The following is a 22,869-nucleotide window of genomic DNA, read 5'->3' as shown; positions in this document are numbered from 1 at the left end:
GGTTACCTCTTAAAGAAGCACTGCTAGCCAATGGAACATTCTGCCTGTAATGACAGAAATACTCTGTGGGGTCAAGTATGGAAGCCAGTAGTCACATGTAGCTGTTGAAGACTTGAAATGTGGCACATGGGACTGAAAAGCTGAATTTTAAATTATATTTAATTCTAATTAAGATTTAAGTTTAAATAGCCACATCTCGGAGAATGGTAGATAATTAGTTCTAATGATAGCCTTTTCATTGGGACTGTCTCTTAGGGGAGGCCAGCAGCATTGAGGCAGACAACATGCAGTTGGAGCTTGCTTTCCCTTCTTCCTCTTCCATCCCACTGAGGAAGTGCTTGGCTGGAGAAGGGGTGCTTTTACCAGGAACATATGCAACTCTGTGGCCTCCCGTTATTTTCTGCTGAGGTGGTTTTGAGGTCGAGGAAGACAAATTGAGGTGACTGACCTCTGTCATTCTGCCAAATCTCTCTTTGTATATGTAATTTCCACTTTCCTCAAGGAGCCATTGTTTTTATGGTTAGGCTATATGTTTTTATTTTTGACTGCTTGTCTTTGGATTTTGGAAACAAATGTGCTGGTATTTACATAGTATTGATAATTGTTCTATAATACTTTGGTTATTTGATTGTCCATTCTATTTGTACAAATTAGTATGGGTACCACTTAAGACTAAGATCTAACTCAAATTATATACACGCTGCTCTAAGGATGAACTTAAATCTTTGAATAAGGCTAAGAACTAAATTTGGAAGAAGAATAATGGCAGTCATATGATAATAACATATTTACTGAGTGCTTGCTGTGGGCTGGACACTCTTACAACTTACTTTGGATTATCTGATATGATCCTTACCAAAACCCATGAGGGTAGAAGCTATATCATCTTATTTTGTAGGTAAGTCATCCAATACTCAGAGAGGTTAAGTTACTTGCCTATGGCAACATAACTAGTAGAGTCCCAATTTGGACACTATTATTTCCAACTCTGAAGTTCATGTTTTTTATGCTGCTGGATGTTACTGTTTTCTTATATTTTGACAGTACCAAGCCAAGTCCCAAGCACAGCTCCTTAGGGTGTTTTCCATCCAGTGGTATATAGGGCTAAGTTTAATGGTTGCAGGTTTATAGGCGGCTCTCTCAGCTCTCAGTGATATCCCTTCTCTCTTCCATTTTGCTTACCTTGTCCTGGTAGATGTTTTCCTGGTAGTTGTCCTCAGACTCTGTTGTTCCCTTTTGAAATCTATGGCTATTGTCACTGGCAGCAAGGATTTTAGATTTCAGTTTCATACTGAATTCTCTGCCTGCAGCTAGTTGAAATGACTGTCTTAGCTCTCATGAACTGGAGTTGGAGAATCCTGTAGGGCAACTGACAGTTTTCTGCTCTCTTGTAGGGACAAGTAGGTTTAAAGGAGAAACTTGCCTCCAAGGCCTGATCCAGTATGCCCTGATCCTAACATTTAATAATAGAATTAGCATATAGTTGCCAGCCATCTGCCAAGCCTCTCCCTCAGATTCTTTCCCACTTGCCCACTCACTTACCACATACCATTTTTTCTCTTCCCATCTTTTACACTCTTATTTCCCAGGAGAGGGATCCTGCTCTTGTCGAATAACATATGCTTCTTTAAAGTCAGACTTGTGTTGCATTCCTGGTACCATGGCTTTTTGGTTGTTGTTTTTAGCTTTATGATCTTGATCAGGTTATTTAATATTTCATCATCTATAAAATTTAGGTAATGCTATATGCCTTGCAGGGTTTTGTTGTAAGGTTTAGAGATTATGTTTATAAAGTGCTGGATACAGAGTAGATCCTCATAAACAAGGACTTAGTTTTTTCCCTTGAATCCATTGCTATGATTTAAGTTGGCAAATATTTAATAGCATCTGATATGTGCTAAGTTTTGCTGAGGATGCTGAAGAGATCAAAACAAAACCCAGAATCTCTTAATTCAGAAAGTTGCATGGTGTAGAAAGGAGACTGACATACAGATAAGTAACAGAAATGTGCTAAGTGCAATGGAGGTATATATAAAGTGCTAAAAGCAATTAATACTGTTTCCAGCCCTGTCTGTGGAGTGGTTTTCTTTTGGAAAAATACTTGGTAGTCAAGATGGGGGATAAATGGAAAGAGAGAAAAAACAACCCTTAAAGGTTTCTGTAATCTGTGAGGTGCCAACCTTTTAAGAATTGATTTCGGCAAGGCACTTGATAAAATCTTTCACGAAGTCCTTGTACATAAGATGGAGAAATGTGTGCTGGCTGATAGAATAGGAGGTGGATTTGAAGGTGGTTATACAACTATGTCCAGGATGTTTTTCTCCTGCAGTACTTTATTTTTACTTCTGAAATCTCTGGGCTGGAAGGAACCTTAGAAATAGATCATCTACTCTCTCTATAATCTGGTTTCTTTTTTTCCCTTTTAATTTTTAATTCAGCAGTACAGAAAAGTATATAGTGAAAAATATACCTCCCTCCTTTTCCAGTCCTCAAGTGTCTCTGCCATCCATCCTCCCCAGAGACAAACACTATTAATAGTTGCTTGTATGTATGGTCTTGTTTTATTATGCAAATCTCTTTACATTTGGTGTTATAGTTATTTGAATGTATGTGCTGTCTCCTTTAGTAAATTATAAGCTCCTTAGGAACAAAGACCCTGCCTCATAATTTTCTATATCTTCCCAGATTACTTGCACATCGAATATTCTCTATAAATATTTGCTTGATTAACTATTTAAAGGAAATCTGGACCAGGGGTGAGAAGAAAGGCCTCTTGGGGAGCATGCTATAGTTTTCTGTCCTTGACCATATCCTTTACAACTTTTTCCCCAGTGACTTGGATGAAGGTGTAGAAGGCATGCTTGTCATCTATTCAGATGACACAAAGCTGGAAAAGGGAGCTAATAACATCAGATGACAGGATCAAGACTGCAGATTATCTTAAGAAATTGGAATGTTCACCTGAAAAGAACAGGGACAAATATAAAATCCTGTGTTTAAAGGGGAGCCGGGGGGAAATATCCAACAAGGTAGTTACCCAAGTATAGAAATAAGAGACCTGTCTCAATAACATTTATTTGAAGCTGATTTGGGAGGGTAAGGGAAGGACCTTGATTACCTTTAAGCTCAACTTAAGCCAACAGTATACCAGGATTGTCAGTAAAGCAAACACAGCCTTGGCTGAATTAGTAGAATATAAATCCAGGTATGGGGTAGTTTGTGGTTCTTTTTATGGATCAGATTGCTTGTTGAGTATTGGGTCCACTTTGGGGTGCCACACATAATAAAGACTGAGAAGAAATTGGGGTGTATGTAGAGGAGGTTAACTAGGAAGGTAAAGCATAGGTATAGGAATTAGATCTAAATTGTATCCTTGGTTCTACTACTTAGCAGTTGTGACAGCTTGTCAAAGTCAATTCCTCAGAGTTTGTTTATATACCTTTAAAATAGGGCAGAATATTAATAACAATCTGAAGATTGTCATAAGGATTAGAGCTAACCTAGACAAAAGGTTCTAGGCCAAGTCTTATTAGAGATTGGTTTAATGACTAGATACAGTCCCTGTTTTGAAGGGGCAGATAACTAAGTAAATCCATGATTGTAATGCAGCTTGTTAAGTGTCCAAAGAGCTGACTTATGGAAAAGACGGTAAACATATTCATACAGCCCCTAGTAAATGCAGATTGAGTCAGATTGTTGTATAGCAATAGAATGGTTTTTCCTAGGAAGTGAATTCCCCTCAGTGAAAGGATATAGTCAGGTTGAAACTGTATGATGACTTGTCAGGGATACTTATAGAGGGTACTTTTTATGAGTAAGAGGTTGGACTAGAAGGGTAGGCAAACTATGGCAAGCTGGGAGCCACGTCTAGCCAGAAATCTATTTTTGTAAAGTTTTACTGGAACACACCATACCCAGTTATTTATGTGTTATATGGCTGCCTTCCTGCTGCAATGCAGAGTTGAGTAATTGTGACAAAGACCATATGGCCTGCCAAGCCTGAAATATTTAATCTCTGGCCCTTTACAGAAAAAGTTTGCTGACCCCTGGACTGGATAAATGCTTCCTAACCTAAATTACATTGTGAACTAATAACTTTCTTAAATTCTATGTCAGGAGAATTTCAGGTGTCAGGAGGGAAGAAGGCAAGATTTGAAGTAAGATGGCCACAGTTTTTTTTTGTTACTGCAAGGAATGAAGACTGGAAAACAGTTGATTAAATAACCTCCAAGATCCTTTAAGAGACTATGATTTTATAAACAGATGCCTTTTGGTGTAAGATTATGTGTTTGTATGCCACCAGGGCTAAAGGAGTCTACATGCAGCTAGAATTGGGAGGTGGTCCTGGTGTAGTGGAAAAGACTGGTTGTGTTAACTGTTCTGAGCTCCACTTTCTTCACTTGTAACTGGAACTTTCCAGAGTTTTTTAAAGACTAGAGCTATTGTGGGCACTCAGTTGTAGCTACCAATACTATATTTCATAGAGCATCTCATTGGAGTATGTGTTATACCAGTCTGAATTTTGGTTGGGAAGTATAAATCCTTCCCTTGAATGCTGCCGGTTGGGGTAGTACACAAAACACTGTCTTGGTTTGGACTGTCTTTAGATCTTTTGGCAAATAGGGGATAAATAGATCTCACAAGCAGGTACAGGAATATCTTGTGGCTGGCAGTTTCAGTCCATACGTTACAGGCGTTGTTCTCTATACCAGAAAGGCCGACATTTCCCAGACAGTGCACGTCTCTCAGTGGAAAAAGGTTTTAAACTTTGCTTCTTCCTTATATACTTTGTCTTTTATATTCAGAGTCTACTGCCAACTAACAGTTTTCTTCTTCTTTTTTTTTTATTGTTGTTGAAAGTGTTGACTCGGAGACAAAAAGAGGCCAAGAGCAAGAGCGACTGTGGGATAGCTGTCCAGACTTCCCTAGACATTGACAAGTAAGTAGGCGTGCTGTGTTCATGGAGCTCCTCTTGTTTAACATACCATTGCCTGGGCCAAATGAAGAAACCAGTTCCTTTCTTACCTTTCTTGGGTTTCTTTGGCTTGCCAATCACTTCGTTGCTTGGATGCCTGAATTTCTTTTTCTTATTCCCAGTTTATGTCAGTGTAAGTGGCCTCTGTATATCCCTTTGCATTACACTAAAAAAACCCTGCTACCCACTCCACTCCATATTGCTCTTAGCTTTGGAATCAGAGTGTAAGTGAAAACAGTAAAGCTGAATTTCAGCATATCAGTTTTATAAATCAGTTTAGGTTATGGTGATTTAGCAGAACTCAGGAAAGCAAGAAAATATGTCATACTTACCACCAAGTTAAGGATGTTGAGTTATGTTACTAGTGTATGCAACTTTAATTTTAACACTATCTGCCAAAATAAACTTTATGTCCTATAACTTAAAATGTGTGTGTATATATGTAATAGTTTATTATGTACAGTTAATTCCACTATTTTAGCTGCAGTAAAATCTATTTTGAAATTAAAAAATGTTCTTTGAATTTGCATATTGGTGTTGGGTGCTTTTGGGAAGCATTGAGCTATTTTGCACTGTAATGGTACAGAAGTTGAGTTGCAAAAAGGTTGAGTAATATATAGAAGACTTCCTTGGGTTATAGGTTGCAGCTTGACTAAGAAAGCACATTCTAGGGTGGCTGATGGGGGTCAGGTTTAAGTGCTGTCTCCCGAAAGTAAAGGCTTTACTAACAATGCATTAGAGCAGTTAGTCATTAGGCAGAAATGTTTGTCTTTGAAACACAGATCTTAGACCCTAAATTTTAGAGTTGCCTTCCCTAACCCAGTTGAGCAGAGCTGATCCCTTGCTCCTTCTGGAATCCTACTGTCAGGTGGACATCCCTCTAGGACTGTATTCATCCCAGTGTATTGCAATAATAATTTTTTGTTTCTTTTTGACATTTCTGTTTTCCTGGCTAGACTGTTAGTTATTTGAGGTGGATACCTGCCTTCATGCTTTATTCCTGGGCATCTAATAAAATGTGTCTGAGACAGTAATAACAATGATAGCTATTTATTAAGCACCTAATACTGTGTGCCAGCCACTGTGCCAGGTGCTTTATTTACTGTGTAACTCTCACAGTAGCTAACACAGAAACTAAAGAGAAATTATAAGCAACCTGTTAAGGTTATGTAGCCAGAACTAGCAGAGCCTGCCTACCTGATTTGTGTCCCTTTTGCAGGGCTGCTGTCTTTCACATAATAGGGGATTAATAGATGCTTTTTACACTAATTGATAAACCTTGAAAGTTACACTGGTCTAGCTTTTCTTATAAAGCAGAGTTTTGCTTGCATTTCTCCCAGATGGTTAAGTACTTGAGAGACTTATTTCTTCTATTTTAAAGACTTCCAGAGAAATTATTTTTTAGAGCTAATCCAAATCTCCTTTGCTGTAGTAGTTGCATATAAATGGCCAGAAGGAGAAGTCTAAGATAGCAGACTTTGGAAAGTTTTCTTTAGCTTCGTAAAACTAAGACACTTAGTGAATTAGATAGACCTGGCTTCTGACAATCATTAGTTACAGGACTTTGAGGAGAATAGTACCTTTCTGATAGGGCTGAAGAATTAATTGAGAAAATGTGTTTAGGAGCATTTGGGATGCTTCCTGGTAATTGTTGTCAGTTTTGACTCACATAAACTCATAAAATATTCTCTAAAAAAAAGAGAGAAATTGTGCTTTAAGGGCTTTCTACTAGTTTTCACCACAGAGGAAATACTTAATTAATGTTGATTTTCTTCCTTTGCCCAACAATTCCGTTTTTACCGATGCACAATAAACCTTACCTCAAGGACACAATTTCCTCTCTTTCCACAAACTCAACTGTTATAAAAAGATAAAAATAACTGTGCATATGAAATTATGCAGAAGCCTCTGGTGGAACCACATAGTTTTGGTAACTTCCTAGTCGATGTTGCAGGTTGTAGAATTAAGGAAGTCGGCATATGGACAGACTTGATTTACTAATCAGACAAGTTCATCCACCCTAGCAAAATTGTCATCTTAATTTAATGTTCTTGGTGCTCCCTTTTCTGTCTAAACTTTAACTTCCCTTTGAAAAAACTATTACACTTAATTTCAGATGAGTTCGACAGAATATTTTATGTCTGAAGAGCAATCAGCATTGTTTGAGATAGTTAGAAGAGTTGATTTCATTACCACCCCACTGCTGCAGCAGCGGGATACAGAGAAACAGCCAGGGAAAACCACTAATCACTCAGTCTTTTTGATTGGCATCGGGTTAGGTTTATTGACGGTCCCACTGAGTGAGTGAATCTGCATTGGTTGACGGGTCTCCTCTGTAGAATAACTTTGAGATGTAAAAACACAATTTGAGACATATCCAGGAGCCCAGCTGCAATAAAGCTGCTTTTTCTGTCTTTCTTCTCATTGGCTAGGAATGAGAAGTGTTATCTCTGTAAATCCCTGGTCCCGTTCAAAGAGTACCAGTGTCATGTAGAGTCCTGTCTCCAGTTTGCAAGAGGTGACCAAGGAGACAGGCCTGAAGAGCGTGGGAGAGTCTGCTCAGATGTGGAGGGGAAGCGGCAGCAGCGGCCGAAGAACGCGAAAGTATGTGTGGAGTGTCTTAAGAAAGGCCAGCTAACCCTCAGTTATGTTCTGGGCTTTTTTACCCCCTCCACCCACTCCCTCTTTCTCTCCCTTCCTCCTTCCTTCTGTTTGTCTTAAAACATGATTTGCACTTCTAAAAATTATTTTTTTAATTAAAAAATAATATATGCTCATTGTAGAAAATATGGGAAGTTAAAAAAAGTATGAAGAACCAGAGGAAATTATCAACCATAATTTAGCTACTCAAAGATAATGTTTAGTATTTTGGCCTGTTTTCTTTCTGGTCTTTATTTCTATATATTTTTAATGTAGTTGACAACACACAGTTAACATTGTAGCATAAACACCTTCCTTGGTTTATTTTTAAACTATTTTTAAAAATTACTCTTAATGTTTATATCACATAGTCACTTAACCATTCTCATATTATTGGACATTCAGGTTCTTTCCAGTTCTTCTGTTTTATAAGACTGTGTTTAAAACATTAATCAGTCTTTGTACCACTGATTATTTCTTTAGAATAGATTTCCTGAAGTGGAACTCTTAGGGCAATGGATATAAACATTTAAAAATCTCTCGAAACATACTGCCAAATTGCTTTTTAGAAAGGATATCCAGTCATACCCTCACTGCCAGTATTCGAGATCAACTCTGTTGAATGCTATATTTGCCTGGCCTTAGTAAGCTGTGGGGTCTGGCCCCTGGTCACTGGGAAGATGGATGTGCTTTTAGGATTTTGTGATTAGAGATTAGGAAGAGCAAGTCTTGGCTTAGAGATCAAAGATAAAACAATAGCACCATATTCTATGCTTAGTCACATATCAATCACTGTATGCTAAGGTAGAGAAACCATTATCGCATGACAGAAGAAAGGGACCCCTGAATGGAGTGATTCTGATATGGTGATTTGGAGTTGGGTCTTACAGGTATATGCTTATTCCATAGAACCAGTTTATTCTTCTGGCATCATTGCCCCTAGAAGCTACCTCCAAACTATTATTTCCTATTTTAGATCTCTCCAAATCTATTATTGGTCAAAGGTTACTGTTCTTTAATATGATCTAAGTGGAATAATTTGCCTTCACTCTGATATTTATTCTTAGATAGTATTTTTTATCATAAGGATGTATTTTCTTCATCATATGGCCTTTTTACTTGTGTACCCTCATTTATTAGAAAGCAAAAGACTTTCCTAGAGGTGTCTCCACACCTTTTTCTTCCAAAGACAGATGTGATTTGAGCTTAAGAAGCTGTGTTTTAGATTCTCTGCCATGAGTTAACCCTTTCATCTGTTTCTGTCATAGGAAAAAGGCCGCAATGAAGGCCGACTCCTCAGTCTTTTGGAACAGTCTGAGCACAAGACTACAGGTGAGAACCCCCGGACCAGTTTTCTGGGTTTCTGCCTATGGCTTTCCATTGAAAAGAACCATTGCCAGCTCCCTATTTGTTGGAGTTATGTGGGTGCACATTTGACCTAAGCAGCCAGCTTTGGAGACTCAGTCTAGTTGATCTCTCCCTAAAGAAAATGGGAGATACTCTGTTTTATTCATCATGCATTTCTTTTCAGTCTTTATAAAGCTTGAACTTTCAGGACTGCATGTTGAACTGGGAAAAAACATTTCCAAATCATAGGGGAAAGACATAAGCCTCAACTACCTTCCGAAGGAACAGGCATGGAAAATCAAGCATACAAATAATACTGCCTTCTCCTAATGTTCTGTGCATCATTCATATGTTATCTTTATCTTAGTGTCTTAACCTGTGCTCCTGAGGGATTGTAGGAATAACTCTGTCTCTTTGTGCCTAGTATTTAAGGAGCAGTAGAGTAGATTTTGGTACTACTGTGCAATGCTCATAACCAAAGCAGTTGGTTATGAGCATTGCATAGAGCTAGGGATACCAACATCATAGATCATAAGGTTTATATCTGGTAAACCTCCAAATATGTTCTCTGCTGTAAGTAGGCTCTCGATAAATGTTAGCTGCTATTATTACTGTGAGTGTTACTAGTTGCTATTGTTAAAATTCTCTAGATGCAGTTAAAAGAGGAGCTTTTGCTTAAGCCTTTTTAATGACTGTAAAAAGGCAGTCTCTCTGAGCCCCTTGTCCTGCTGCCTCTAGTTCAGTGGGTTGCGAGTCTTCGTGGGTGGCAGATTTCCCTTGGCAACTTCCTCAAGTCCAGATTCAAAGTAGGTTTATTCAGAGGTGCTTCTTTCAAAAGCGTTCACCTTGGTACTTCTGCAGCTGAGCCTGTTGGATCCTATATGCTCACATTCCATTGGTCTTGGGGTTGGAGAACTGAGCTATCTGGATAAGCCTGATGAAAAGCAGTGCCCAAGAACACAAGAAGAACATGATTAGTGAGAAGTGGTATGAATACAGCACAACTAATGACATTATTACTTTTTTTATCCTATCACAGATGCAGAGATAAAGACCAAGTCTTCAGAAACAGTGGCCTTCGGGTAAGTTGGGGTGTTTATTGAAGTGTGGCTCTCAGCAGTTCTAGAAAAGTACGGGCCTGGTGCTGTGTTCTGTGTATAGTGTGATATTCAAACTGTTGAAGGTAGAAATCACTGTGGAACTGTGTGACTTCTCTCGGTATAACTCTTTGATCCCCACATGTCTGGGCTAAGAATTGGGTGGCTAGCTCAATTCACTCATGGTGTTAAAATAAGCAGAGCAAAAGCTATGTTACTCCTTTTTGCCTCTCTGTCCCCACCCAGCCCTGGTCTTCTGACTTGAATTTCAAGCAGCTTGGGAATTTGGGTCTGAATCCTCATTCTATTACTGCCCAGCTGTGTGGTTTTAGGTATATGATTTACCCAATGTCCTCATCTGTGAAAGGGGAATGATGGTACTTATCTGGTTGGATGATTACAGAGATTATGCAAATTAATAATATATGTAGGACGCGGTTCCATAGTGTAGCAGTTAGCACATCTGCTTTACATGCAGAAGGTCCCGGGTTTGCACCCCATTGGAGCCACGGTCCATGGTCTATGGCCATGCCACCCTGCACAAGCCCGATGTCTGATCTCAGAAGCTAAGCAGGGTCGGGCCTGGTTAGTACTTGGATGGGAGACCACCTGGGAAGACCAGATGCTGTAGGCATAAATAATAATAAATAAAAAGTAAATAAAATAAATAATATATGTAAAAGCCCCTGGTACCATGCGTGACATGTATTTAGTGCTTATTAGTAAGTGTATATTGAATCCTGAATTTTCCCCCCTTCTCTCTAGGGTACCTTCACCAGGGAAGGAAGAGGCAGGCTGCAGCAGAGAGATGCAGAGTTCCCTCACACATCTCAAATTAAATGAGTCTCCCATCAAGTCTTTTGTTTCCATTTCAGAAGCTACAGATTGCTTAGTGGACTTTAAAAAGCAATTTACTGTCCGGCCAGGAAGCCGGACACGGACCAAAGCAGGCAGAGGAAGAAGGAGAAAATCCTGAATTTCTAGGGTCTGAAAGTTGACAAAACTATTAGCAATAGGGGTGGGCCATGTTCGTTAAGGCTTAGTGGCCCCCAGTTCATTGTTGAGCAAGTTTTGGCCCTGCAGTTTCTACCACCAGCACCTATTCAGCATTGTGGTTTTTATGTTTTCTATGATCTACACAAACAACTGTGTATAGTATTCGGTTTTATAACAGCTTGTTTGAATTCACTTACAGTTAAAAGAAAACTTAAATATATTTATGTTTGTATGAAATCTTATTTCATTAAGGTGGAGTTCTTTTTTTCTTCTGTTACAGGGTATTTGGTAGTCATATTTTAATTGTGGAGCTAGTTTTCAGATTCATAAATTACATGTTCTTGAATGAATTTCGTTACTGGTCTTTGATATACTGCCTATATTCACTGACTGTATTGCACAGCCCTAAACACTGTGTGGCTACTCCCTTTACCTTTTCTGACATCATTTTGGAAGGTGCCAGGGCTACTTCTTATTCTGCTATTCCTGCCATTCAGTGACTCGTTATTTCATTTTGCTGCCTCACCCAGTTAAGAATTCTCAGCCAGAGCATAGGACTTTTGACGGATATGTCCTGCCATTCTTCCCAAGAATTTGTAAGTGAACACTCTGTTATTAGTTCCTGTGCAATTATTTTTTCTTCCTAGATAAACCAGCAGGGATGCCAGGCATATTCATCTGTTACAATTGAAATTGGTTGTCTTGTTGCCAGAGGTCATAGCAGCAACAGGAAATAGGTTCTGTTTCATCACATTAGTAGAAGAGTGTACATTCTCGACCGCATTGCCTGGTAGTTGCTGGTATATGCACAACAAAATTGATGTCTGTCCTCAGTGCATGGGCAATTGTGAGAGAACATCGAATGGCAGAAGGCAACTAACTACATGAGGGAGGTGATCACACACACAAGCGTGTTAAGAAAGCTAGCTTTGGCCCAAACTCATTTAAAGATGTAATGAAAGACTGTGGGAGGTGGTTGCTGACCAGGAAAGGGTCCTGGGACAAGATAAATAGGGACACTGCTCAGACTCTCCTAACTTCTGATTCATAAGTTCAGAGTTGCCTTTTCCTTACTTTAAAATGAATATGAGGTGTGTGTTAGACCAGGGAGTTCAGAGATAGTTCAGATGGAAGGCACATCACAGGCTTCTAAGGCACTTTTTCCTGCATAGGTGCCTTGCACACAAGATCTTTGAGTTAGGAGGAGGCAGGGTGGCAGGCTCACTATCTATTCCTTCCATGTCTTGATGTTGGATGGCACTGACATTGTGGCCAGTATCACATTCAGCAGTCCCCAGCCTTTTTGACACTAGGGACAGGTGCTCCAATGAGAATCTAATGCCTAACAATCTGAGATGGAGCTGAGGCAGTGATGCTAGTGCTGGGGAGTGGCTGCAAATACAGATGAAGCTTCAGATGCTTGGCCGCTGCTCACCTGCTGTGTAGCCCTGTTCCTGACAGGCCATGGACTGGTATTGGTCCACAGTCTGGAGGTTGGGGACTCCTGAATAAGTCATACCTGTTATTTTCTGAGCAACTGCTGTGGTTCAGGCCATATATATGCCATCCTTTAATCTTCACAGCAACCTTAGGAAGTAGGTATTATCCTCCCCAATTTTTTAGATGAGGAAACAAAGACTGAAAGGAGCAAATAAAGCTACTTTGTGTCCATGGCAATGACACCACAGTGCCCCTCCTCTTAAGTCCTAAAGAAAATGCTATATTTTGACTCTAGTATTATTTTCCTGTTTTCCTTTTAATGAAAATCGGTTTATCAGTTATGTTCCATCAACTTAATTCTCACCAGTCTTCTCATTAAAAGGCAATTTGTTGGAGGTATCTGTAAACCAGGATAGTATGTTAACCTCTCTGCCTGCAGATAAGAAAAGGGAAAGGGCTGATTCTACAAAGTGAATTATTTAGCTTAACCCTTGTTCTGTTTGTCTTGAGAATACTTGCCAGCAGCGCTTGCAGCTGACGCGTTTATCCCGAGGTGACTCGCAGATTACAGTCCTAACCTTACCCCAAAGCTTGCCACAAAATATCTCGCTTTTATTATTATTTTCACATCACTCTAGTATATCAATAGTCTTTGGAAAAAAAAGACATCATTCTATTTATAGCTTTCTGGTTTTAGTAGTTTGATTACTGAAAATGTCAAATCCTAGAAAATATAGCATTCCTATGTGATGTTAAATGAATTCTGGCAGTGAGCTGCACTTTTTTTTTCTAAACGGAAAAAGGGTTAAAATTAGCAGTCTCCCTAGAGCAGGGATCCCCAGTCCCCAGGCTGTGGACGGGTACCAGTCTGTGGCCTGTTAGGAACGAGGCTGCATAGCAGGAGATGGGTGATAGGCGAGCAGGCAAAGCTTCATCTGTATTTGCAGCCACTCCCCAACACTAGCGTCACCACCTCAGCTTCACCTCAGATTATCAGGTATTAAGATTCTCATAGGGGCACCTCTCAGGAGGTCCCTGATGCCAAAAATGTTGCAGACTGCTGCTAGAATATGGGTCAATGACAAATTGTTGGAAGAGAGTGTACATCAGCAGGACCAGGAACAACAGACTTATTTGTTAGCTAATGGAGAGTGAGGGGGAGACAGCCACCTCTCCAGTGCCCTCTCCCCGCCTTCCCCACACTGTCTTTGGTAAAGGCTGCTTGTTAGTCTTACTTACTCCCCTCCCCCGCCAGTGGTCCTTTGGGCGGGGCACTGCTTAGACAGTGAAGAGACAAAAGTCAGTGGAAAGTATCACATCAACTTGAGTCCGAACCCCTGCTTATGATACAAGCTAACCTCTCTGAGACCTAGTTTCCTTTCCGGTAAAATAGGAAAACTCATGCAAGGTTCTCAGGATTAAGATGATGAATATAAAGGAATAGTATCTGTGACATAGAAGACGAATAAGTAGCAGCAGTTGTTACTAACATGATGTTAGTTTGCATGTCATAAGTAGTGTTAATAGTGAGAAGTGGAAAAGCCAGAGACAGTTGTGGTTCAGATGCAGGAAGAAACAGTTCTTCGAGGAGTGAGCCTCTCCATCAATTACCAGCTTTCCCCAGTAAGCTCAGACCCTGGGGTTCTATTCCTTTTCCCAAAAGATAGGAAGCAGCTGTTCTGGTGTTGCTGACTCAGGGAGGGCTGGGAAGCTCTATGAACTTCACAGGCAATTGCTATAAATTGGGAAAGAGAAAGGGACTTATCTGTGTTGGGCATTGTGGTCATTAACTTCCTTTCATCCTTCAGTAGCCCTCCAGCAGAGCCCATGCCTTGCCCATTGCCCCTGGGTGCTCACCTTTCTAATATATACCCCAAAGAGTCCTACTATAAGAACCTGTGATTTTGCCTTAGCACTTCTTTAGCCTTGTGTGGCACAGGCTGGGAGTGTCAGGGAGTTAGGGCCCCTGAAGCAGCCCTCAGCCAGCAAAAGATGAAAGTTGGAGGATAAATACCCCAGCTTCCTCACCTCCCTGGTGGGTACATTCTTTCTGTCTCCCAGAGTTCCCTTTTGGGGTTTAGCTTCCAGCAGCAACTTCACTGTACACTCTGCTGGTTTCCTACCCTTCCTACCTCACCCCCAACTCCCATATCAGTGCTTCCTGGATCAGAGCTAGGACTAAGGTGGGGGACCCCCATTCTTGGGTTCATGTGAGGGCAGGGTTGGCACTTGCATGAACCTGAGGGTCTCTTTACATTTTGTAGCAGGGCACCTCACATGCCTTACCCTAATCCCAGCCCTGGGCTAGATCACTTCCCAATTAAACTATTTGGACTCAAATTCAATCTGTTTTTGGGGGAACCCAACTTAAGGCCTTTCCTATGGAGAAATGAGTCTCCATTTGTTATACATGGAAAACAGGCTCTGAGAAGTGAAGAAATTTGCCTAAGATCCTATACTTTGTAAATGGGAAGGGATTTGAACTTAGGTCTGACAGCTAATGTTCTCTACTGCACTATACTACCTCCCACCTCTTCCTCGAGTCACAACCTCAATGGAAATTTTAAGTTTGGTTGGGCCCTTTCTCACTTGTGAGGCAGGGCAACTTTGACCCTAAGTGTGGGAATTGGGGTGAGGGGAAGGCAGGTAGTAGTAAGTGGATGATAGTACCAGCAGGAAGATGTGAGCATGTATAAACCCAGAATGGAAAGGCTGCTGAAGCCATATGCACCAGGAAGGCAGGAAGAGTTTGCTGATTTCTTCCCAGTTTCAAAAGCCCTGGACTATGGAGGTTGTGGGCTCTTCAATTTAACAAAAATTAACCAGTAACCTATTTCACATCAGGTCTAGAACTGGGCCCAGGGGCTCCAAAAATGAGTAAGAAGCCTGCTCTAGGAGCTCACAGTACAGTGGGAGAAGGCAAACACCAAACGGATGATTATTTTAATAGACTTAATGCAATGATGGAAGAAAGTCCAAGACACTTTGGAGTCCATAGGCCACCCTGAGCTGGGGTCAGGGCCAGGAGGAGCTTATCAGGGAAGGCTCCCAAGCATCGGTGAAGACTGAGGCGTGGTTTAAAGGCGGAAGTGCTGGAGAGGTCAAAGGGATAGTCATCCCAGACAGATCATGAACAAGGACCTAGCAGTAAAGCAGCTCGCTGGGTATAGGAGCCCTGCAAGGCACTTCTGAGTGAGAGGGCATGGGATGGATGGGAAGTTGAGGGACACTTACAGAGGGCCAGGTATCTTCTGCTGTGAGAAGCAGGCCTGGGAGCTGCTCAGCACAGGAAGGCCTGGCTGCAGCCCAGCCCTGGTACTCCAGCTGTGGCCCACCTTTCCTCCCACTGACCGCCTCTCTCCATTCTTTAGTTTTTTCTGGACACCTGGAGATCAGCACTGAGGGGCTATGGGGGATCCTTGTCAAGATTTGTCTTTCTACTTGTTGGTCAGTGGCCAGCTGGTGTCTGAAGAGCACTGCTGGCCTCTGCTGCAGCCAGGCCTCTCACAACTGCTCACAGACTTCAAGTCCAGGCTGCCTCTTCCCTCCAAAGGCCCTGCACAGCCTTCTCTGATACTCTGCCCAGGGTGCTGGGACCCCTGCTCCCGGGAAAATGGATGCAAGATTCCAGACACAGATGAGGGGCCCTGGTATTGCTTTGAGGCGTGCCCTCACTCTGACTCACGGGACCACAGATCTTGGCTGTCAGCACGGATCCCAGCTGGACCTTTCACATTCAGTTTCATATCCTCCTCTGCCAACTGAACAAAGTTGAGAGAGATGAACTCGAGGTTAAGCAGGACGCTATGCTGTGGGTGATGGTCCTGCTGCCCTTCCCACTTCTACCCCATCTTGTTGCTTCCAGTGCCTGCTTGGTACCCAGCGAACTGTGCAGCAGGACTGATGTCTGGCGTGTTTCCAGGCACAGTCACACCAAAACTGATAGAAGAGCTCCCGTCCCTGGTCTCTATCCTGCTGTCGTGTGGAGGTCATGTACTATCTGCAGATAATGATGACTGCTGATGAGGCAGCCTGAAGTTTTAAAGTATCTGTCCATCAGTTTCCCTGAAATGAAAATTGGTGCAGTATGTCTAATCTCCTACTGTGGTGGGCATCTTGGTCCATATTTTGCTATAACAAAAGGATTTGACAGCCAGGTGGCTTATATGTAATAGGAATTTATTTCTCATGGTTCTGGATCCTGGAAGGCTGAGATCAAGGTGACAGCATGGTTGGGTGAGGGCCCTCTTCTGGTTGCAGACTTCTAATTGTGTCCTCACATGGCGGAAGTGGGGAAGGAACCTTCTGGAGCCTCTCATGAGGAGACAAACCCATTCATGAGGTCTCTGACCTCATGACCTTGTCACCTCCCAAAGGCCTGTCTCCTAATACCATCACCTTGGGCATTAGGTTTTCAACATGAATTTTGTGGGGACACACATTCAGACCACAGCAGTGAACACAGTGATGAGGCAAGGTTCGAGAAGACTAGTTCAGGGGAAACCAACTTTGTGGCCTACAGGTCCACTGTAGCCTGAGATCCCTTGTCTTCCGGTAGGGAAGACCCATGTTGTGTACCTACTCTCCCCACTTGGCCTACAGACCGAAGGTGAGACTCCATAGCCTGGCTGCTGCCTCTCTCACCATATACCCCACCTATCCTCTTTAGGCCCTGGTTGCTGCACCCCATTCCATGAAGGTGCCTCATGCTCCATGGTGTTGTATGTGTTCCTCTCTGCCGAGGACCGCCTCTGCTAGTGTACTGCCATTCTTCCTTCGAGGTTCTGCTTCCTCAATTTGCCCCGGCCACTCCCGGGCAGAGTTTCTCTCTTCCTCTTGTGTGCCCACGTTGCCTCTTACTCATTGATATTTCCACATTTTGCAGAATCGTCCATTGGACTGCATGTTCCCCAGGCAGGCCACTTGATCTTTCCAGGGGTGAGCCAGCACCTCAAAACTCAGATTCAGTGTTTGTAAAATGGACAGAGCTCCTAGCATTGCAGGGGGGGCATCTCAGGGCCCTTGACCCAGTTCAGGGCTTTAACTTCCTGTGGTCATCTTGCTTAAGTTTGTATCATGGCACTGCCTACCCTGGGCTCTGCTTAGGGCAGGCTCAGAAGGAAGTGCACCTTTCTTAATTAGCTGGCTTCTAGTAAGAGGGTGGGGCTTGGGGACATTATAACTTAGGTCACTTGTGATTTTCACTTTTGGATGCAAGCCACGAGAAAAGGGCTCAGGCCTGAGGAGAGTGAACAACTGCTGCTTCTCACTGGTAAGAGCCTACCCCTCTGTTTAGTTCTTGTGTGCCTCAACCTTCACCCTCATCTCTCCTGCTTGGCACAAACTGGAGGAATAGAGACTGGAAGGACAGCCGCTGGTCCTCGCTGGTGGCTCCCTCCCTAGCAAGCATCCTTCAAAGGCATGCTTGCTTCATGTGGCCGACTCAACTGAGGGAGGCCAAGAGGCCCACAGTTCTTCAAATGTGTGCAGGCCCTGGGCTGGGCTCTGGGGATCTGGTGATTTGGGAGACACGTCCCTCCATGCAGGGCTTCAGCTGGAGAAGACAGACATAAATAGGTTTACTGAAAGAGTAAATACTGGGGTTTCTTGGTGGAAGTTTCACAGGCCCTGGCATGTAGGAGTGCTGAATAAATGTCACATAGAAGAGGGAATGAATAGAGGAGTGAATGAATGAATGACTGAGCTAGCCAGGCCTTGAAACGAGAGGGAGAACTTATCACGTATGTAGCCCTTAGCCCTTTCCAAAGGTAATTGCCTCAGTTGCCCTCTTTTATTTTTGAAACAGACCTGTAATGTGTGTGGAACTAACATTCCCATTTGACATCTTGAGAAGTTGAGTGTAGGTGTATGTGACTGGGGAGATTTGTTAGAAACCAATACCTTGGTTCTCTGAATAAGATCCCCCTTCCAATTTTACAAAGCTGTATGAGCACCCACCTATGTGAACCCTGTGCTGGGCCTTAAAGATGCATAGGTGACTCAGACACAGTGGTTCCAGACTCTGGGAACACGGCAAACGAAGGCTGGACAGCAGGAGACGGCAACGCTTTGTGGTCAGTGTGGCCAGAGTATAAGGGGAAGTAGCGAGAGATGCTTGGGCTGAGGACAGTATGAGCGGCCTGCAATGCCACAAAAAAGTTTTGGATTTCATTTTTCTGCAGTGGGAGCCATAGCAATGTGACGATTTACATTCTTTCTTAGGGGAGATCCAGCTAGGGAATGAATGACATGATAAGATCTATTTTAGCACAGTCACTCTGGTGATGCGTTGAGAATTGGTGGGTTGGGGAGGCAGACAGGCTGGAGCTGCAGTATCAGTCAGGAGGCTGTTGGAATAATCGGATGGGAGGAAGGTCCATGGCAGTGGCAAAGGGAACTGGGAGGGGTCTTTCTGCCCTCAGCTGTCCTGCCTGAGAACAGCCTGTATAGAGGTGGTAAAGGTCAGGGGTGTATACAGGCAATCTGGAGAGCTGTGTGAGCTAACAACCCTGCTGTCCCCAGCCAACGTGGAGGACAGGAGAAGAGTCATGGGCAAAAGTGAAAGAGAAAATCAATGTAGCTTTGCTGAGTTTGAAGAGCCTCTCTAGCATCTGGGTGATGTCTAACAGACCACTGGAATTTGGGATTTGGCTCAGAATGGGTAGAATCGGGAGCCATCACACAGAGGTTTTAATCAAATCTTGAGGATGAGTGAGATAAAGAGGGAGTGTGGAAGGGAGGGCTATCAGAAACCTGGGAGCCCTACTGTTTGAGGCGAGAGGAGAGAAGGAGTCACAAAGACTAGCGGAGACTTAGGAAGGGGACCCAGGAGAGATTGACTGTTGAAGCCAAGGGACAAGATGATTTTGCAGTGAAGAGAGAGCCCATGGCTTTGCATGCCTGAGAGAGGGCAGTGTAGGTGGAAACTGAGGGGAAGGGTGGGACTGGGCAGTTAGGAGATCTTGGGTGACCGCAGGGAGGCCAAGTTCTTTGGAGTGATGGGAGTAGGAGGTAGGGAGGGGCTGCAGGGCTGGAAGGGTGTCTTTCCTGCAGTTTGCTGTTCCAGGAAGAGAGGTGGAATGATTCGGTGGACAGATGCTTTCTGCCCATCTTGGGCCCTCCACTGCGTCTCCCTTTCCCTTCACCCCTGAAGGGCACCTGGATCACCTCAGGCTCCCTCAGGAACTTGCTGGAACAGCAATACCAGCTCTAGCTTGAGTGAGCACAATACCTGACATTTCTACAGTCCTTTACAGTGTGCAAAGGACTTTCAGAATTAACTCCTTTAATCCTCACAAGAATTGAATGTCCTGTTCTAGAAGAGGAAATTGAGGCTCATAGAGTTTCAGCTATGAAACGTATTCAGATTCAGCTAGATAAGTCGGAAGACACTGAGCAAGTTTCTGTCACTCTCATGATCTCAAATGCCCTGTGCAGCCCTTTGACCTCTGTTGGTCCCCATTTAGCAGATGAGGAAAACCAGGTCCCAAGACTGAGGGACGGGGAGGGGTGGGTGGCGGGCAGTAGCTCTGAGCACAGGGCCCTTTCAGCTCTGCATTGCTGCCCCTTCCCAAACCCACCCAGGAGCCGAGGTTTATATTGCACATTAAACTTCCCAAAGTACTTTCCCAGATGTTATTCCACTTAATTCTCACGACAACCTTGTGCTGGTAGATATTATTTCCTCCTATGTTACAGAGGAAGAAACTGAAATTCAAAGAAGTCATAACTGAATGGCCTAAAGTTTGTGCCACTGGTGGCACAAATCCACACCTGTCCCCATCTTCTTTCAGGAAGAAATTTACACATCTCACTTGGCAAAACATCCACAGTCCAGCTCGCTAGTTGCTCCAAGCACAACTTTGGCCCCTTCTTACCTCACACCCTTTGTTCCTAAAGCTCTAGACATCCCTGAATATGTTTGACCCCAAACATATTGCACAGCAGCAAGTCCATCTAGATTGCTGCCTATGTCAATCCCACTGTGATTGCTGGTAAGGCTGTGAGGTCCCTGAGGATGGGGCCCTGTGGCTTCTCTCTACCCCAGCATCCAGCATAGCAGGCATCATTAAATGTGAATGAATAACAATGAATGAATGGCATTGGGAATAGAAATCAGCCTTCCCGGTGCTCTCTCATTAGAAGTAGTTCTGGAAAATGAGGGCGTTCTGGTTGATTACTAAAGGATCTTTAGTGGTCAGAGGTTCTGAATTCTGCCCATAGCTTCCTTCCTGGTCCCCTTCTGAAGGAAGAAAGTTAAGGATCTGGGTCACAGCCTCCCAGGGCCTGTAGAGTAAATGGTTCACCTGGGCTGTCCCTTTCCTCCTGTAGGTGGCCTCCCCTGCTCTGCGGAACCACATGGACCCCACTGGGCCTGTAGGGGAAGGAGCCCTCTGCTACCCCCAGGAGGGCTTGCCCTGCCCCTCAGCCAACTCTGAGCTGGTAAGTTCAGCATTGAGTCCCTGTCTTATGCCCATTCAAGGCGGTCAAGAGCAGGATTGTCTCACAGCCGTGCAGCCCCTTTGGGTTTGCCAACCCTTTCATATCTGCTCTGGTAGCTATCTCCTCCAAGGCTCCACACCACTGCAAGGTGGGGGTTTTCTCCTCATCTTACAGCTCAGGAAGAGGGCCTCCCAGAGGTGATGTGCCTTGGGTTAAGGCACGACAGGAACCTGAGCTGAGCTGAGGTGTTTTGACCCCAAACATATTGCTTTGGCCACCTTGTCACACAGATGCCACCCCTGCCCAGAACAGGTTGACACGGTCTAGAAAGGACCTTCCTGGATTTTTCTGGTAGAAAGCTGTGTTCTTAATTTTTTTCCCCACTTCTCTGGTCACTCTTCCGGGCCTTGCTGTCTGTCCTCCACAAGTCAGACACACAGAGATGATAGTGCTGAGCCAGACTTGGAGGTTATGGCGCGGCTTAGCCTGCATGCTCAGAAGTGAGCTCAGAAGTGAATTTCTCTTTTTCCTGTCGTCTTGATCAAGATTTAGAACCCTTGTATACCACATCCTAGAGCAGGAAACACTTGTGTAAGCCATTTCATATCCTTTAGTCTCTATTTCCTCATCAGTAAAATGGAGGAAAAGAAAGTTGGGTCCTTCTACCCCTGGGAAGGTTAAGGGAGCTAGTGGAGCTAATAAAAGGCCTGCACAGAGGAGGCTCGTGGACAAGCCCTTCAGTGTCCCTTGCAGCTTCTTTAGTTTTCTGGCTCATTCTGACATCTGCTGGATTTGGCTTGCTGCCCAAACTGTGAGCATATCACTCCTCTCTGCATTTCATGCTCCCACTTTACCATTGTCCAACCTCTGCCCTAGACCTTGCTGTAAACATTTTCTCTGTGCATAGCCCATGGCAGGGCTGCAGACGTGAACAATGCCAGCTGCGGTGCCTGGCCCACCACCACCTTCTCACTCATTGCCTCCTGAGCCTCCTGTGCCAGTCCCACACCTGCCCTGTTGGCTTCATTGCACACATCTGCTGTGTAAAGACAATGCCCTTTGGCTTTGGGGGACTTCACAGGGAGACCACAGTTCCCATGGCCTTGGCCCCCCTCAGCATCACAGGCTCACCCTTGGCTGCCTTTCCCATGGCAATCAGAGGAGGTTAGATGACCATGTGTGGTCAGAGCACAGCCCATCTCAGAGTCCCCACCCCTCTCCCAGGTCTCTTTTTGTCACCAGAAGGGTCATGGAATCTGGCTCTCCAGGCTGGCTATACCTTGTGTTCTGAGGAGAGGGAACCCACGTTTCAGTGAGCAGGACCTACAGGCCAGCCACTGTCCCACCCCATCTCAGTGCTCACAGCATCTCTGAGAAGTAGGTGCTATTTTCCTTTTTGCTCAGTAGAACAGAAAACTCAGTTCCTCTCTGAGTCTCAGTTTCCTCATTCGTAACAGGAATAACCCCTTGGAGCATACATGGCTGCTGGAAGCATCTACTGTAATGTAAACGCGGAATTAAACCTCTGGCAATCCCATCAGGGTCATTTGGGATCTCAGGTTTCTTTTTCCCATTCTCTTTCTAAAGCAGTGGTGGGACAGTCATCCCATCTCCCTCAGGGGGTGGCCTCTCCTCCCTGGCAGGGGTCTTCTTAAGCTCCCCACAGCAGGCTTCTGGTGGAGAAGAACCAGGGGTGTCCTGTCCTCTGCTCTCCCTGCCTGCTCCTCCCTCCCTTCACTCTGACCCACTCCTGGCCCAGCTTTCCCCCAACTTCATCCCTTTGCACTGAAGAAAATCCCTTTATGTTCTTCCCCCAGATTTTCAAGTGGCTTTTTCCCTTCCTTTATTTAGGTTACCTCCACAGGGAGCACTTCCCTGACCAATATCCGAAAATATCTCTTCCTCTGGGGTCACTCTCGGACCTCCATTCCT

General features: G+C 43.8%; 2 protein-coding genes and 1 pseudogene across 10 annotated transcripts in view; all 3 read left to right on the top strand.

Annotated features, from left to right (window-relative positions):
- UIMC1 (ubiquitin interaction motif containing 1) overlaps positions 1–11,405 on the top strand; it is a 109,441-nt gene extending 98,036 nt beyond the window's left edge. For 7 of the 9 annotated variants that reach the window (XM_015598042.2, XM_025040674.1, XM_015598041.2 and 4 more), the window contains 5 exons: positions 4,861–4,939; positions 7,408–7,579; positions 8,884–8,947; positions 10,002–10,044; positions 10,825–11,297. In XM_015598042.2, the coding sequence (XP_015453528.1) occupies positions 4,861–4,939; positions 7,408–7,579; positions 8,884–8,947; positions 10,002–10,044; positions 10,825–11,035 (569 nt within the window). In that variant the 3' untranslated portion in view covers positions 11,036–11,297. Of the gene's footprint in view, positions 1–4,860; positions 4,940–7,407; positions 7,580–8,883; positions 8,948–10,001; positions 10,045–10,824 lie in introns of all 9 variants that reach the window. The other 2 variants (XM_015598043.2, XM_015598044.1) reach the window with 1 other exon arrangement.
- On the top strand, positions 10,578–10,693 carry LOC112472011 (annotated as a pseudogene).
- A 9,437-nt stretch (positions 11,406–20,842) lies between the features above and the next one.
- Positions 20,843–22,869, top strand: part of HK3 (hexokinase 3) — a 13,010-nt gene continuing 10,983 nt past the window's right edge. The window contains exon 1 of the mRNA XM_025040764.1: positions 20,843–20,937. Coding sequence (XP_024896532.1) covers positions 20,854–20,937 — 84 coding nt within the window. The 5' untranslated portion in view covers positions 20,843–20,853. The remainder of the gene's footprint in view (positions 20,938–22,869) is intronic.

This window comes from Pteropus alecto, unplaced genomic scaffold, assembly GCF_000325575.1.
Source record: "Pteropus alecto unplaced genomic scaffold, ASM32557v1 scaffold78, whole genome shotgun sequence".
In the NCBI taxonomy this organism is placed as follows: domain Eukaryota; kingdom Metazoa; phylum Chordata; class Mammalia; order Chiroptera; family Pteropodidae; genus Pteropus; species Pteropus alecto.
Note: the sequence above shows the minus strand (reverse complement) of the source record. Positions and strands in the feature narration are given on the sequence as shown.